This window comes from Sorex araneus, chromosome 1 (genome assembly GCF_027595985.1).
Source record: "Sorex araneus isolate mSorAra2 chromosome 1, mSorAra2.pri, whole genome shotgun sequence".
Classification (NCBI taxonomy): domain Eukaryota; kingdom Metazoa; phylum Chordata; class Mammalia; order Eulipotyphla; family Soricidae; genus Sorex; species Sorex araneus.
In genome coordinates, this window is record NC_073302.1 from 231,537,072 (window position 1) to 231,554,795 (window position 17,724).

A 17,724-nucleotide genomic window follows, 5' to 3' on the forward strand; every position below is an offset into this window, starting at 1 on the left:
AGTAAACTCTGAGTACTGACAAGTGTAGCTCCAAAAGCAAAAAAATAATGCAACATTAATAATAATAATAATCAGAGAAAGGGTAATAAATAAGGACACATCAGAGATTATAAAAGAATGAGTTATCTTTTAATAATACTTTCCAACAACTAAACTGATTTGGATTTTTGTATATTTTGATAAGTGCATTTCTGGGGAATTTTTAATAGAATCATAGGGTTCTTCCAATAGTCAATTTTCCAGAGACACAGGGCATTCAGCAATAAGGTAGTATTTAGGAAATTGTTGAAATATAACTGATTATATTTATACAGTAATTGTTTCCTTAATGCTAATTAAGCATCATTATATAATCCATTGAACCACTTTACAAATAATTTGACTAACTATAAAAGAAAGAAGAGTAAAAGCACTAATTCAAATAAAAAAGAACATATTTTTCTGTATGTTTCTAAATGGGCTGGAGTGATAGCACAGCAGTAGGGCGTTTGCCTTGCACGCAGCAGACCCGAGTTTCAATTCCTCCGCCCCCCTCGGAGAGCCTGGCAAGCTACCGAGAATATCTTGCCCACATGGCAGAGCCTGGCAAGCTACCCATGGCATATTTGATATGCCAAAAATAGCAACAAATCTCAGATGGAGACGTTACTGGTGCCTGCTAGAGCAAATTGATGAGCAACGGGATGACAATGACAGTGACAGTGATGTTTCTAAACAGATCAACCTCAACTTGGCTTGGATTCTCAATTGGCTCAGGTTTTTAGACATAGTAATAAATAGGTCTTACTCTTAGCACTAGCATTTATATTGTTGGTTCCTTCCTCTTACATTTACAGTTCATGGAGAAGAAAGGAATGGGTTTATAGTCTTGGGAATTGATGGATAGGTCTGATTTTTGCACTCTGATTTTTCAAATAATAGGTAGTCACTGTTAATTGTGCTCGAATCATTCATGGGAACCAAATTGCAACCAATGGTGTTGTACATGTCATTGACCGTGTTCTTACACAAATTGGCACTTCAATTCAAGACTATATTGAAGCTGAGGATGATCTCTCCTCTTTCAGGGTAAGTATAAAAGTAACAACAGCTTTTTGGGTCATTAAAATTTTTCCTCTCTCCTATCAAGAATATAAAAATGATAAAAACAAAAACTATGTTTTAAAAACATGGCAGAGTAGAGAGAAGTACCAGGAGGTTAGCTCCATGGTTTGGAAGCTGGTCTCACATGCTGGGGGAGAGGGCAACTCAGATAGAGAAGGGAACACCCAGGTAATGGGTGTTCTGAGGACTCGCTCGGCATGGGAGATATGTACTGAAAGTAGACTATAGACCAAACTTGATGGCCACTTAATACCTCTATTGTAGACCACAACACCCAAAAGGAGAGAGAGAACAAAAGGGAATGCCCCACCACAGAGGTGGGGTGGGTTAAGGGGGGTGGTAGGAGGGATACTGGGATTATTGGTGGTGGAGAATGGGCACTGGTGGAGGGATGGGTACTCGATCATTGTGTGACTGGAATGCAAGTGCGAAAGTTTGTAACTCTAATTGTACCTCATGATGATTCACTAATAATAAAAAATAAAAATTAAAAAAATAATTTAAAAAACACATGGCAGAAATTGAAACCATATTTCTCTTGAAATAGATTGTTATTTTACACAAAAGAAATAATTTCTTAATGTGAAATATTACTGATATAAACATGTTAAATATATGTTACATGATGATGTATGTAGTGTGTTAAGAATGTGAATAAGAATAAGAATTCCATAAAACATTATATTAAACATCCCTCAGACATTGACAGAGTTTCTGTCTTACAAACCTAGCTTGGAGCAAGTTAGAAAAACATGACAGTCTAAAATAATAGTTTTTTAAAGGTTTAACAAGAACAAACTTCTGCTGTTTTACTGACTCAGTCCTCAAATCCACCTAGGCAGTGTGTTGGATTTTTTAATATCCTTATATGCATATTATATTTCAGGCAGCAGCCATCACATCTGATATACTGGAGACCTTGGGAAGAGATGGTCACTTCACACTCTTTGCTCCTACAAATGAGGCTTTTGAGAAACTTCCACGAGGTGTCCTACAAAGAATCATGGGAGACAAAGTGGCTTCCGAAGGTACCAAAATGTCTCACTTGCTTTGGAAATAACTCAAAGGGGTAGAACTTTTATCTTGCATATTCAAGGCCTTAGTTTGATACCCAATACTTTCATCCCCCCATCCCACCCCCTAAACAAGAGTGACTCCAAGGACCCCATGATCAGTGAGAAAGCCTCAGTAAAAAATAAAATATGTTCTTCTATGAGAACACTAGAAGAATTTTAAGAAGAAAGTAAAATGTAAAAAGAATTAAGTCATGCTAGAACTACCAGCTTGGGTAGGGAAAGACAAAGAAAAAACAGATTCTTATGGGGAATTCAAAAAGAAGGAGAAGGAGAAGGAGGAGGAGAAGGAGGAGGAAGAGAGGTGGAAAGGAAGAGGAAGGGGTAGAGAATCCTTGAGGAACAGGTTGAATAGGCAGACAAATAAAATAATTAGTTTAATAATTAATGTAATTAGGGAGCAGAAAGATAGTTATTAGTATATAACTAAATTATATAATAATAGTGGCTATATATAACTACATTATATAGTAATAATACTATGTTATATAGCAATATAGTAAAAAACTTTCCTTGCTTGGGTTTGATTCCCAGAACCACATATAATCCCCTTGGCACTGCCAGTTGTGATCCCAGAAAACAGAGCCAGAAGTAAAACCTGAAAACAGTCAGTGTGACCCCCAAAGCCTAAATAGTGTCATTATTATCAGAGTAATCAAGGAAGAGTAGTATCCTAAATATCATACTTATTTATGCTTGAGTAGTATCCTAAATATCATACTAATATTCCTGTCAAGTAATTAAGTAGCAGACATTAAAAAGGATTAGTAAGTATTGAAAATAAACATTAGTTAATATGTAAGTACCATATATATTACACACAGTTCTACTGTTTTTTGGTAAAAGTTATCACTGAGTTGAGAGAATTGCTTCTCTCATTGCCATTACATATATTTTTTAAATTTTTTATTAGTGAATCACTGTGAGGTACAGTTACAAACTTATAAACGTTCATATTTGGATTTGGTTTACCTTTCTCTACTGGTGCCCATTCTCCTGCATCAATGTTCCAAGTATCCCTCCCATCATCCCCACCCCATGGCCATCACATATTGATATAGAGAATTTGACTTCTTTCTAATTTCCTTTCTATTTTCAAGTTGACTTTATGTTAGTGCTGACTAGAAGTTATTCATTATGCTCCAATATATTTGCACAATTAAATCGATAATTTTAACAGGATAAGTTTAAATATAATATTATTGAGACTAATATCACATTAGAAGTACTTGAAGAAATCACCTTTATTTTGGCTACTTTTCAGATGTTGTCTCTAGAGGATTGTTTATCTTATCCTAATTCTTTACTAACCTCTTCAAGTTATGTACAGCTATTCTGCTATGAATGGCTAATAGTGGATCTTACCTGGATATTTTGGAACAGGTATCACTAGCAACTAACTTAATTCTAATGAGAAATATTATTACTTTCACATGACAAGCTACTCTTATGGTAGTGAAAACTTTATCTAACATTTTATTTAAAATTACACAAAATGTTTCATAGAGCTGGTCTTTTCTTATTATCTGCTGAGCTAAATTATTTCTATTGTGCTAGAGATGGGGGAAAGAAAAACTTTCCTTGATTATTCACATAATCTGATTTCAGTTAATACTTGGGTTTTATATTACACAAATTTAACACAATACATGTGTTTCTAATATATATATTTTTAATAATGTATGAGTACTGCTATTTGTTCAGCCATTGATTAAGCTGACTGAATTGGGCATGAACTCCATGTTACTTTTTTAAAAATTGTATCACTGTGAGATAAAGATACAAAGCTTTTATGTTTGAGATTCAGCCACACAATGATGGAACACCCATTCCTCCACCAGTGCACATTTTCCACCCCCCACATCCCAGTCCTCACCCTGCCTCTATGACAGAAAATTTCCCCAATACTCTCTCTCTAACTTTGGTATTATGTTTTGCTTGAAATTTCCCACCACCATTCAAGCCTACTTACCAGGGGCAGACACTAAATAATTTATTTTCCGTTCCTCATTTTGAGTATCATGAGAGCTTGCATGACCATGATTGTAAATGTAAATTTCTAGATTGTAAATTATTGGGTTTCAGAGACATCTCTGCATGGCACTAACCCATTTGGGGATTCAATTGGGAGTCTCTGGGCCAGAGCTGTTGGTGTGCTAAGATGGAGCCCTGGGGAAAATTGTGGATGCCACAGCCAGTCTGCTGGGCAGTCAAGGACCCAGGGAGGGACAGCTCAGGTCCTCTGCCACCATATGGCCTGGAGATTTAGTCCTGGAACCCACATACCTGGACCTTGCTTGTGGAAGCTCTTGGTCACCAGGATTTCATCTGGAGTAGGTGGGGAAACTGCACCTGCTCCATCTAAGGTGCCCCGGTGAAATTGGCCTGGTATGGGTCCCGGAGAAATCTCCAGCTCTGTAGTGTCTTTTGGGACTCACTGCTGTGTCTCTGGGCCAGGGCTGTTGGTGCACTAAGATGGTGCCTGGAGGCAAATTGAGGGCATGACAGCCAATCTGCTGGGCAGGCGGGGACCCTGGGGAGAGACAGCCCAGGTCCTCTGCCACCATGTGGCCTGGAGATTTAGTTCTGAACCCACACAAATGGGCTTTGCTTGTGGAAGCTCTTAGTTATTGGGATTCCATCTGGAGTAGGCATCTAATGTATTTCTTTTTTCTTTTTTGCTTTTTGTGTCACACCTGGCGATGCACAGGGGTTACTCCTGGCTCTGCACTCAGGAATTACTCCTGGCGGTGCTCAGGGGACCATATGGGATGCTGGGAATTGAGCCTGGGTCGGCCTCGTGCAAGGCAAATGCCCTCCCCGCTGTGCTATCGCTCCAGCCCCCTCTAATGTATTTCTTAAGGATACTGACTTCCATAACAAGTATGTATTTTAAGTGCCATATGCAATTTATCTTGAACTGAAAACTTGTTCTTTCATTTTGTCTTTCAGCTCTAATGAAGTACCACATTTTAAATACTCTTCAGTGTTCTGAAGCTATCATGGGAGGTGCAGTCTTTGAGACCCTAGAAGGAAACACCATTGAGATAGGATGTGATGGTGACAGCATAACAGTCAATGGAATCAAAATGGTGAACAAAAAAGACATAGTGACAAATAATGGTGTTATTCATTTGATTGATGAGGTCCTAATTCCTGATTCTGGTAAGCATCACTTACTTATTCTACTATATTCCATTGTCATTCTTCAAGACTGCATCCAGAAAAAAAATAGTATAAGGGTTGTAAAGTACAAACCAGAAACAGTGAGCTAACCATTAAGTAGGTAGACCAGGTAGCTATGGGCATTCCCATGCATGGAACTTTGGCTTTATAAATTACTGATACAAAATATTAATGAAGTTTCTCAGAGTGAGACAGTGTTTTCTAATAAAATGTTGAAAAATATAATCAAATGCTCAGCTTGGGATAAATTCAAGAGCAATGAATTTATCATGAATTTATATTTATGAATTTAGCCATGAATTTAGCCATGAATTAAGATTACCAATAATAGAGATGTGAGAAATAGAGAATTGAATAACACTAAAAGAAGACAATTATTTCCTTCTGAAATTCATTGTAGTTGTCAACTCCCACCAAAGGACACTAGAATCTCCTAGCAGGGAAGGGTAGGAAGCCTTATCATGTTACCCTGCAGCAAATAGCTTTTAAAAAAGGCTAAGAATTGTTTTACTAATTTCATGATGATTATAATAACAGTGATGACATTGTTGGAATGGTGATGGTTTATTTTATAGCCAAACAAGTTATTGAGCTGGCCGGAAATCAGCAAACCACTTTCACAGACCTAGTGGCTCAGTTAGGCTTGGCATCTGCTCTGAAACCAGATGGAGAATATACTCTACTGGCTCCTGTGAACAATGCATTTTCTGGTATGTATGCCATTGATGCTGCTTTTAAGATAGGGAACAGACTCTGTGTGATGCTATAACGATGTGATCATATTGTTATGCATTTATGAAAACCAATCCAATATACTATTCCAAAAGTGAATCAAAATATATATCAGTATTTCCCAACTTGTTGGGGGGCACTCAAAAGATACAGGGTAGTGGAAGTAGCTTTGGGTGCATTTGGGAGGCAGTGTATAGTCTCCGCTTAAAGAAGAAAGATTTCTATGTGGTAGATGAGTGATTGGTAGGCAATTAAGTCTAGGAAGACCAACTAATTCCAATTTACTTTGGAATAAATAAGTGCATTTGGCATTAAAAATTGAGGGTAGTGAATCAAATTACTCATAAATAAAAATAAGACATTTCCATTGTACATTCCCATATTCTGATTGAACTAATGTAAATAGCTCACTTTAACTGTGTAATAAAAGCCACCACTTTTCCCAGAATTATTTCATATAAATATTTAAATAATCAAGCAAAAATTAGTAACAAAAAGATGATCTCTTTTTTACATTTTTCAAACATTAAATTATGACATATAAAATTATTGATAAAGATTAAAAAATTCTAAGGCCAGGAATGAAGCTCAGTGACAGAACATTATTTTGCATGTGTGAAGTTGTAAGATTTATCCCCAGAATGACAGGAGAGAAAAATTAAAATAATCAAATTCTGGACCAGGGAAATAGCTCAAAGGGGTAGAACACATGCCTTTCAAGCATGAAGTTCCAGTTTCAAACCAAGCTCCGTGTCCCTTCCCCAGCATCAACCATCACCAGTTATGACTCTAGTGGCCCCTAACACCGCTGGCCCCGGCCTAGAGCCAGCATATAGTATTAATGACCTGAGCACTAAGCTGACAGGTCCACACCACTGGCCAAGTATCACTTGAAGTGGCCTCCATAACACAAGCACGACTTAAAAAGTTCCTATTGAAAAATTCTTAGAAATTACACGTTTCCTTTCAATAATACTGAAGTCCACATATACTGGGATGACCCCATCTTTTACAGGTTGTGAGATTCCATTCGGTCAACAATTTTAAAAATACCTATACAAGTGACTCATTTTTATTTTTATTTTTTTTAACTTTTTATAAAATCACCATGTGGAAAGTTACAAAGTTCTCAGGCTTATGTCTCAGTTATACAATATTCAAACACCCATCCCTTCACCAGTGCCCATATTCCACCACCAAAAACCCCAGTATACCCCCGCCCCCACCCCTTACCCCCTACTGTATAACTAATGAATTTCACTCCATTTTCTCTTTACCTTGATTACATTCCATAATTCAACACAAAACTCACTATAGTTGTTGGAGTTTCCACCCAAGAGAGACAGACCTACTACCAAGGAAGCATTTGATAATTAGTTTTCCATTGCCGGAAATGATGAGATATGTAGCCCCACTGCTATCAGTACATAACTCTTTTTTTTTCCTTTTTCCTTTTTCCCTTTTTTTTTTTCCCCCTCATGCCCCTTCCTGCGCCTCATAGTATGGTGTACGCCACGCCGCGTCGGCCAGCGTGGGGCTTTTGCTTAGTTCACAGTCCAGAGAGGTGGCTGCTACATTAATAACCTTCAATATTTCAACAAAAACTTACTGTTATTATTTGGAGTTTCCCCCCCAATCAGACCTGTTCAAAAGGAACCGTTTCACATTGCTGACAATTATAAATGTTAAACTGCACGAACACTACCGTGTCCGTGCGGTTTTGGATTTCTGTATAAAGTCCAGGGAAAATTCTGCCAGAAATTGCATAGCCCAGCTCACAGTCCCAGTGCATTGCTGTAAGAAGTCTGGAATCAAAGTCTTTAGGCGCAGAGGGTCTGCTTCACGCTCAGCGGCTCCAGATTTATCTGGGCCGAGGGCGTGCCGGTTACGCCCCCTTCCCATGAGTCCCTGGGAACCCCAAGTGTAAAAATCGAATACCTCTGGGTTTGGAGTCTTAGAAGATGGCGCCTGCCATGTGGGTGCCACCAAGCCGCCGTTTTCCATGCAGGAAGACAGGGTGGGGAGGAAAAATTCCACTCCCGGGCAGCACAGAGTTGTAGCCCAGTTTGCAGTCCCAGTGCATTGCTATTAGATGCTGCGCTGGGATGCCCGAATGTGTTAGATCTCTGGAATCAAAGTCTTTAGGCGCAGAGCAAGTGACTCATTTTTAATCAGTCTTCCATGCAACTTAGAGGCTCCAGAAACAATCTTGGCTAGCATTAAAATTCAGTGTTTACCAGTGAGCACATGGTGCTAATGTAACTCTGATGGAAGTGAAGTCCATTGTTTGGACTGCTTGAAATCCTTTTATGCCTATTTGATGCAATTGATGAGGACGTTTCTAATTGATGTGAACATTTCTTAGCCTTGAGCATTTAGTCAACTCACACATGAGTGTAGGAAAATTAGTATCAGTAGTGCTAGAGATTACTTCTCTTACCAGCAAAACACATTAGTGCTTTTAAATAAATTAATACTCTTCTTCAATGAATTTATTTCTAGATGATACATTGAGCATGGATCAGCGCCTTCTTAAATTAATTCTGCAGAATCACATATTAAAAGTAAAAGTTGGTCTTAATGAGCTTTACAATGGACAAAAGCTTGAGACCATTGGAGGCAAACAGCTCAGAGTGTTCGTGTACCGTACAGTAAGTAAATCAGAACAAGATAAAATATCCACATTGACTTGTCAAATGACTTGCACTTTTCAAAGAATACTACTACAACAAATGGTACTCAGAATATTAATAGCATGATGTACTCAATGGTAAATATTCTAGGCACAAGGAATCTAAAGAAAGATAAAGGAATCAAATGACTTGTGTGAAAATATAAAGGAAAATAGACAAAAAGAATTTTGCATTAACATATTAGACAATTTGCATTTAATTATAAATAAGCTTATATTATTAAGCATTATTTAAATTCCAGAAATTAATAAAATTCCTTCACAATAAATTTTTGAAGTCAGGCATACTTTTAGTTTCCTACATAATTCTTATATAGAATCAGTGTTATGAAGGGTACTGTTATTGAAAGATCCCCATTTGGCAACCAAATTTCTTTGAAATGCCTTTCAAAGTTCAATTGTATAGATACATAAAGACCCTTAAGGATTTTATAAAAGAATTTTCACATACTTCATCAGAGGAAAAATGTCTCAGAAAATTTGTTTACAAAATTTGCATTATAATAATAATACTGTCTAATTTCAGTTCAAGCAATATTTACAGCTACAGCTTAGTAGATTTCATAGAAAGTCCAGTACTACCTAAAACTGAATATAAAAAATTACAACTATTCATTAAAGTTCTACAATTCTGAGACATTTTATTTTTATTCTCAACCTTACTTTATTGAAGTATCATAGTTTGTAGTACTGTTATTATCATTGTATACTTGCGATGGTAATATTCTCACAAGGACCACCCTCTTGGTTTTGTCAGTTCAAACTATATCTCAGGATCTGTTTCCACTGATAATTATCTAGACCCTGAATGACACAATATTTTAAATAATGTAGGAAATGGGTCATGCTCTACTTTATACACAGATACATGATATATTTTTCAAGTGCTTTGACTAAATAATCTGACATACATGATCTTATAGTCAAGAAAATACATTAAATATTTGTGAAAACCACATAAGGCATTCAGTTAAAAAGCTTAATGGTTAAAGAAAGTCCCTCAGAGATAAAGTGTCAAAAGTTATCTAATGAGGTATAAAAGGGAAGTTAGAATCTGGAAAGTAGTGATTGGAAATATAAAAGAGTAGTATAGAATTTTGACCCATTGATGAAACTACCTGCCTGAGACATAGGAGGACTTGTTACTTGTAGAAAACTGGCTTGTAAAGGAAGTGTGAGAGCTGATTTACAAGTCCCTAAAAACAGGAAGGAAACTATTTAGAGGCTGGGGCCAGGCAAATGGGTTCGAGGGCTGGAACCCAGACTTTACATTTGAAAGGCCAGAATTCAATCTCTAGTACCACATGGTCTCTCAGGCATGAGTACGAGTGACTCCTGAGCAATGTGCCAGGAACAACCTGAAGACTAAAAAGGAGCTTATTTAAAAATTAAGTAGTTGCTTCCATAAGTGGTTATTTCATACAAGGAAATAGACAGCTATGTTTTTTCTTGGCTAGGCTGTCTGCATAGAAAACTCATGCATGATGAGAGGCAGTAAACAAGGAAGAAATGGTGCCATTCACATATTCCGAGAGATCATCAAACCAGCAGAGAAGTCCCTCCATGAAAAATTAAAACAGGATAAGCGCTTCAGGTAAGTTTTATTATATACAAAAGAGTGAACGCTATTGACATATTATGTCTCACTGTCACTGTCATCCTGTTGCTTATCGATTTGTTCGAGCGAGCACCAGTAACGTCTCTCATTGAGAGACTTATCGTTACTGTTTTTGGCATATCCAATACGCAGGGGTAGCTTGCCAGGCTCTGCCGCACGGGCTCAATACTCTCAGTAGCATGCTGGGCTCTCCGAGAGGGGCGGAGGAATCGAACACGGGTTGGCCTCGTGAAAGGCGAACACCCAACCGTTGTGCTATCACTCCAGCCCATTATGTCTCAGTTTTCTAATACAGAGTTATGGAGTGGAGAGATAGTACAGGTGTTAAGGCATGGCCAACAATCAGTTCAGTCAATCTCTAACTGGATTTCCAATATGGGAATGGGAGGTGATCTGCACTGCAAAGCTAGTATTCTCTCTGTAACACTATTACTTCAGCCCCATGCATATGTATACAGAATTAAAATGTTTTAACACTAATTATTAAATTATTTGTTAAATTATCAAACATTAAATTATTAGTATTATTTAATATTATTTAGTATATTTACTTCCTTGTGTGCCATAGCTTGATATAGTGAGTGAAAAAAATAAAATTAAGTAGAGTGCACCACTCCTCATGATTTTTTTTTAATAATTAAGATCATTAGTGATAGTATATATTAGCAAAGGCAATTTGTGGAATATTAAGTTAAAAGAGTACTCTTCTTTTTTTCATTGTAATTAGTCAAGTTTAATAGGATAAAAACAGAGGTTAGGAAACCTAAAATTTAAGCTGTATGAAGTTTCCCATGATGAAACTTTATTAAGGTAAGTTGCATTTTAAACATATGAAAATAGACTGACAATTTTCTCATACTTTTTACAATGTATCTACATTATGGGGAAGCATATCTAAATCTAAATCTAACTGAATAGTGTATGTCCTTCTTCCTTAGCATCTTCCTCAGCCTGCTTGAAGCTGCTGATTTGAGAGAGCTCCTGACACAGCCTGGAGATTGGACCTTGTTTGTTCCAACCAATGATGCCTTTAAGGGAATGACTAATGAAGAAAGGGAAATTCTAATTCGTAAGTAGAAGAGGATGCCAGTTATTTGCCCCTTGATTTAATGATCTCATTTCTTCTTGCAGCTTTTATATCCAGGTATCAGGTCCCAAATGGCCCTTCATTACTTATGGACAGATTTAGTTCTCTATCATTCCACTAGGTCTATTAGACTATCACTCATTGTTTGTAATTAGTTGCTCATTGTTGGCTAGTTTGTTAACTTATGATAACAACTGTTACTTCTGAAGTCCACAGAGATAGGTGACAAAGAAGAAAATGTCACCAATTTTTAAATTGAATTGATTTTTTTGTCCCAGAAAATTGGATAATATTTTGATTGAACTTTGTTATGGTACTTATTATCAACTTGTGATATCAATAGTGGAGTCAAAAAATAAAGACAAAGTAATATTATTGTACTTGGTCTTCATAGTGTCAAGATGCTAAAAAATTAATAATTAAAATATTATAAATATGCATTTTGTATATTAAACATTAAATTGTTAATAATTGAATCTATTTACCAGGGGACAAAAATGCTCTTCAGAACATCATTCTTTATCACCTGACACCAGGAGTTTTTATTGGGAAGGGATTTGAACCCGGTGTTACTAATATTCTAAAGACCACCCAAGGAAGCAAAATCTATGTGAAAGGAGTAAGTTCTCAAGAATAGCTTTAATTTACAACAGTGTTAAATAATTATTTCCTACTTAACATTTAATAATGTTCAACTTTTATTAAATTTATATTGTTATTACCTGACTTGATAGGTAAATGATACACTTCTGATAAATGAATTAAAATCAAAAGAATCTGATATCATGACAACAAACGGCGTCATTCATGTTGTGGATAAACTTCTTTATCCAGCAGGTTGGTAATTATTAAATGTGTTAGTAAATAAAATTATAATAAATTGAAGCCTAGAGTTTTAGTTCACATATCCTTAATAATATTTATTTAATATTTCTCATCATAGACACACCAGTTGGAAATGATCAACTGCTGGAAATACTTAATAAGCTGATAAAATACATACAAATTAAGGTAAAAATATTATTTAACTCCTTTTAATGTGTTTAGCAACACTGCAGTCTTAATATACTAGACTATAAATGGATATACTAATAAGTAGATGGACACTGAACTTAAATTGCTCTTTGTTTATTATGCATCACTTAACCTAGCTATACATAAATAAATGGTATTTATTTATGGTTTTATTTAGCTAGCTATTCAAAGTTCTTTGAATCAAAACACTATGTAAACTACAATGAGAAATGTTAGGGAAACACATGTGACTTTAAAAAAAATTTAACATCAAGTTTGAAGATGAGACTTGCATTTAAGGATCAAAGAGAGAGAGAGTGCAGAGGTCGTAAGACATTTGCCTTGCACGCAACTGACCTTGGTTCTATCCATGGTACTTCACATGATCCACTTAGCAGAACCAGGAGTGATCCCTGAACACAATGAGCCCTGAGCTTCCCCATGTGTGGCCCAAATATCTCCCCAAACAAAGACAGACATAAAAATGATAATTTCTCTATCATCTTTGCTATTTAATATAAGGGGAAAATATTTACTTACAAAAAAGTTTTATTACTCACAGTAGTTGTAAAGAAAGGAGTATTTTGCACCTTTGATACAAAGTATCAAAAAACTTAAGAATTGTTATTTAATAAATAAGTTTAACTTCATGTTATCTTTTACATAATTTGAATGTTAAATCACAAATCCAATAGTATCTATTCTATCTGAACTAATGGTAATGAGATAGATTATTATTTATGATATAATTTCATTTCTACTTAATATAACAATCATTTGTTTTTACTTGGAAGTGGTCAATGATTTTGTTCTTAGAACTACTATATTTCTTCTTAATAACTATGAACATTTATTTTCAGTTTGTCCGTGGTAGTACCTTCAAAGAAATTCCTGTGACTGTCTACAGTAAGTACTTAGTAAATATTTGTAACATACAAGTAGCAAGATGCAACAAAAATAACAATAAAGTTTCTCTGTGTTTATAAATGGAAATTATTGATAATCTGGTATTTAGGATTCCAAACAGTGGCAAATATTTCCCTTTTGAAGCAGTGTTTGACATAAAAATGAGACACCTTAGTCTTCACCTACACCTTCACCCCCAGTGAATCACTTCCCTATTCATCCAAAAGGCATAAATGTTAAAATATGAGATTGTCAGTAATATTTAATATGGCAAATAGGCACAAAAATTTATATCCAAGCTTACAAAACACAAGTAAAAAACACTTTAAAAGTATCTGAAAGTTCAGATGTGTGGACACAGAAAGAGTATTGCAGAATAATCTGCTTCTCCCATACTTGGGTTCTCAATTGTATGAAGGGACATTTTCTTAATGTTTGTGAGATAATGGTTCAAAAAGTCTCCACATATAAAATTGGATGAAGAAACAACAACACCAAAAGTAAGGTGACAAAGTTAAATTTTCTAAATTTTAAGGTTCCTTTACCCCAGACGCTACCAGATTATCAAAATTTAACTTCTACTTCCTAACAATGGGAGAGTATTTCATTCTCATAGACCTAGCTTATTTTTTATTTTGAGTATAATATTTTCTTTGTTAGTCTTAGTTCTTTCTTTCATTGTAGTTTCCAAAGCAGAAATTCTTTTCATTTTGTTTTGACTCTACAACTCTAAAAATATCCCAATAACTAAAACATTACTCAATTTTCAAATTTACTCAAGTTATAAAATTTTATTTAATAGCATAGCATATTATTATTATTCAAAAATTCCCTTAAGACTTATAATAAGATAAAAAGAGTAAAGACAACTTAAGGAGCAAAACAAAATGTTTGCTGCTCTTACTATTACAATTATGTAATAATAACATATGCAAGTCTAGTATCGAGCAAGCTCAGCACTGTTATAAGGATTAAGTTAGAAGAGTTGTGGCTCTGCATGGTGCAAATTTCAGTAGGCAATAATAAAACATTGTTTAAAATGTACTGCATAATAAATGAAAGAATTCTCATGGGCTCTATTCATCAGAAATGTTATGGTATCTTTCTCCACTACAGATGTTTATCTGTACTACATTCCTTTACCTTTGCTTTTATCCACAATAGGTCCACCACTTTCTTTTTAGTCAATGCAGTATTTTGCTTATAATGACCCCAAATATTATCATTGATTTCTTTTCCCTTGCTGAAATTGGATCTTTGTCTTAGAGAAGAAGTTACACTATGTTAAATTATACAAAACTAATGGATCTACCCTTATCTAAATTAGATGTTTCTTTAAGTCTGTTGAATACAAATATGCTGTTCTTCAGTAGGGAACATCAAATGGAATATCAAATAAAGGGGTTTCATTTTTACACTTCTATGTTAACTTCTCTCTCAAAAAAAGGTTGTGATATACTATATTATCCTCATTCCTCAAATACCATACATTTTAAAGTATATGGGGAGAAAACGCTCTTTAGTGAATGGGTCAAATATATAGCATTTGAGATGGAAAGGTATAACATCAGTATTAAATACTCAGCCCCTTACCAATCAAAACTACTCAAATCTTCAGAAAAACATTTTTAAAACAAATCTACCTATGACCAAATATCATAAATTTCAGGTTCTTTAATATGAACTGAAAATTTAAACTAAATGTAAGTACCTCATTTTAATAGTAGAATCAGAAATTTCTTTTTTTTTAAAATAATAATGATGATCTAAGTTTATTTTTTTTTTAATTTATTTATATTTAATTAGAGAATCACCGTGAGGGTACAGTTACAGATTTATACACTTTTGTGCTTATACTTCCCTCATACAAAGTTCGGGAACCCATCCCTTCACCAGTGCCCATTCTCCACCACCCGTAAACCCAGTGTCCCTCCCACCCTCCCCAATCCCATCTCCCCCCAACCCCACCCTGCCACTGTGGCAGGGCATTCCCTTCTGTTCTCTCTCTCTAATTAGCTGTTGTGGTTTGCAATAAAGGTGTTGAGTGGCCGCTGTGCTCAGTCTCTAGCCCTCATTCAGCCCGCAACTCCCTTCCCCCACATGGCCTTCAACTACAATGTAGTTGGTGATCGCTTCTCTGAGTTGCCCTTTCCCCGGAACGTGAGGCCAGCCTCGAAGCCATGGAGTCAACCTCCTGGTACTTATTTCTACAGTTCTTGGGTGTTAGTCTCCCACTCTGTTATTCTATATACCATAGATGAGTGCAATCTTTCTATGTCTGTCTCTCTCTTTCTGACTCATTTCACTCAGCATGAAACTTTTCATGCCCATCCACTTAACTACAAAATTCTTGACCTCCTTTTTTCTAACAGCTGCATAGTATTCCATTGTATAGATGTACCAAAGTTTCCTCAACCAGTCATCCGTTCTGGGGCATTCGGGTTTTTTCCAGATTCTGGCTATTGTAAACAGTGCTGCGATGAACACACATGTGCAGATGTTGTTTCGATTGTACTTTTTTGCCTCTCTGGGATATATTCCCAGCAGTGGTATTGCTAGGTCAAATGGGAATTCAATATCTAATTTTTTGAGAATCGTCCAAATTGTTTTCCAGAAGGGCTGAACCAGTCGGCATTCCCACCAGCAGTGAAGAAGGGTCCCTTTCTCCCCACATCCTCTCCAACAGCGGTTGCTTTTGTTCTTTTGGATGTGTGCTAGTCTCTGTGGTGTGAGGTGGTATCTCGTGGTTGTTTTGATCTGCATCTCTCTGATGATTAGTGATGTAGAGCACTTTTTCATGTGCCTTTTGGCCATTCGTATTTCTTCCTTGGTAAAGTTTCTGTTCATTTCTTCGCCCCATTTTTTGATGGGGTTGGAAGTTTTCTTCTTGTAGAGTTCAACCAGTGCTTTATATACCCTTGATATCAACCCCTTATCTGATGGGTATTGTGTAAATATCCTTTCCTATTCTGTGGATAGTCTTTGTATTCTGGTCACTGTATCTTTTGCGGTGCAGAAGCTTTTAAGTTTAATGTAGTCCCATTTGTTGATCTCTGTTTTTACTAGATTGCTTAGTTCCGTGTCACCTTTGAAGATACCTTTATCTTCAATATCGTGGAGGGTTTTGCCGACCTTGTCTTCAATGTACCTTATGGTTTGTGGTCGAATGTTGAGGTCTTTAATCCATTTTGATCTGACTTTTGTGCATGGTGTCAGGTCAGGGTCTAAACCCATTTTTTTGCATGTGGTTGTCCAGTTGTGCCAGCAGCATTTGTTAAAGAGGCTTTCCTTGCTCCACTTCACATCTCTTGCTCCCTTATCAAAGATTAGATGATCATACATTTGGGGTTGTGTGTAGGGATATTCCACCCTGTTCCATTGGTCTACGGCTCTGCCTTTGTTCCAGTACCATGCTGTTTTAATTGTTACTGCTTTGTAGTAAAGTTTGAGGTTGGGGAGGGTGATGCCTCCCATCATCTTTTTCCCAAGAATTGTTTTAGCTATCCTTGGACGTTTGTTATTCCATATGAATTTTAGGATTGCTTGATCCATTTCTTTGAAGAATGTCATGGGTATACTTATAGGGATCGCATTGAATCTGTATAATGCTTTAGGGAGTATTGCCATTTTGACAACATTGATTCTCCCTATCCACGAGCAGGGTATATGTTTCCATTTCCTCATGTCCTCTTTGATTTCATGGAGTAGCGTTTTGTAGTTTTCCTTGTAGAGGTCTTTTACTTCCTTGGTTAAGCTGATTCCGAGGTACTTGATTTTCTGGGGCACGATTGTGAATGGGATTGCTTTATTCATGTCCCTTTCCTCTGCCTCATTGTTTGCATATATGAAGGCCATGGATTTTTGGGTATTGATTTTGTAGCCTGCAACTTTACTGTATAAGTCTATTGTTTCTAAGAGTTTCTTAGTAGAGGTTTTAGGCTTCTCTAGATATAGTGTCATGTCGTCTGCAAATAGTGAGAGTTTGATTTCTTCCTTTTCTATCTGGATGCCCTTAATCTCTTTTTCTTGTCTAATAGCTATCGCAAGTACTTCCAGTACTATACTGAAGAGGAGTGGTGAGAGTGGGCATCCTTGTCTTGTGCCCGATCTCAGAGGAAAGGCCCTTAGTTTTTCCCCGTTGAGGATAATGCTTGCTGTAGGCTTGTGATAGATGGCTTCGACTATCTTGAGGAAAGTTCCTCCAAACCCCATTTTGGCGAGGGTTTTCATCATGAAAGGATGTTGGATCTTGTCAAATGCTTTCTCTGCATCTATTGATATGATCATATGGTTTTTGTCTTTACTTTTGTTG

The 17,724-nt window shown here is 36.3% G+C and overlaps 1 protein-coding gene across 5 annotated transcripts in view; it reads left to right on the forward strand.

Moving 5' to 3' along the window:
• The window catches only part of POSTN (periostin), a 48,604-nt gene that overhangs the window by 14,090 nt on the left and 16,790 nt on the right, over positions 1-17,724 (forward strand). For all 5 annotated transcript variants that reach the window (XM_055140356.1, XM_004604515.2, XM_004604516.2 and 2 more), the window contains exons 6-16: positions 922-1,068; positions 1,991-2,132; positions 5,130-5,342; positions 5,939-6,073; positions 8,598-8,746; positions 10,245-10,381; positions 11,344-11,474; positions 11,981-12,111; positions 12,227-12,329; positions 12,436-12,503; positions 13,367-13,412. In XM_055140356.1, the coding sequence (XP_054996331.1) occupies positions 922-1,068; positions 1,991-2,132; positions 5,130-5,342; positions 5,939-6,073; positions 8,598-8,746; positions 10,245-10,381; positions 11,344-11,474; positions 11,981-12,111; positions 12,227-12,329; positions 12,436-12,503; positions 13,367-13,412 (1,402 nt within the window). The remainder of the gene's footprint in view (positions 1-921; positions 1,069-1,990; positions 2,133-5,129; positions 5,343-5,938; positions 6,074-8,597; positions 8,747-10,244; positions 10,382-11,343; positions 11,475-11,980; positions 12,112-12,226; positions 12,330-12,435; positions 12,504-13,366; positions 13,413-17,724) is intronic.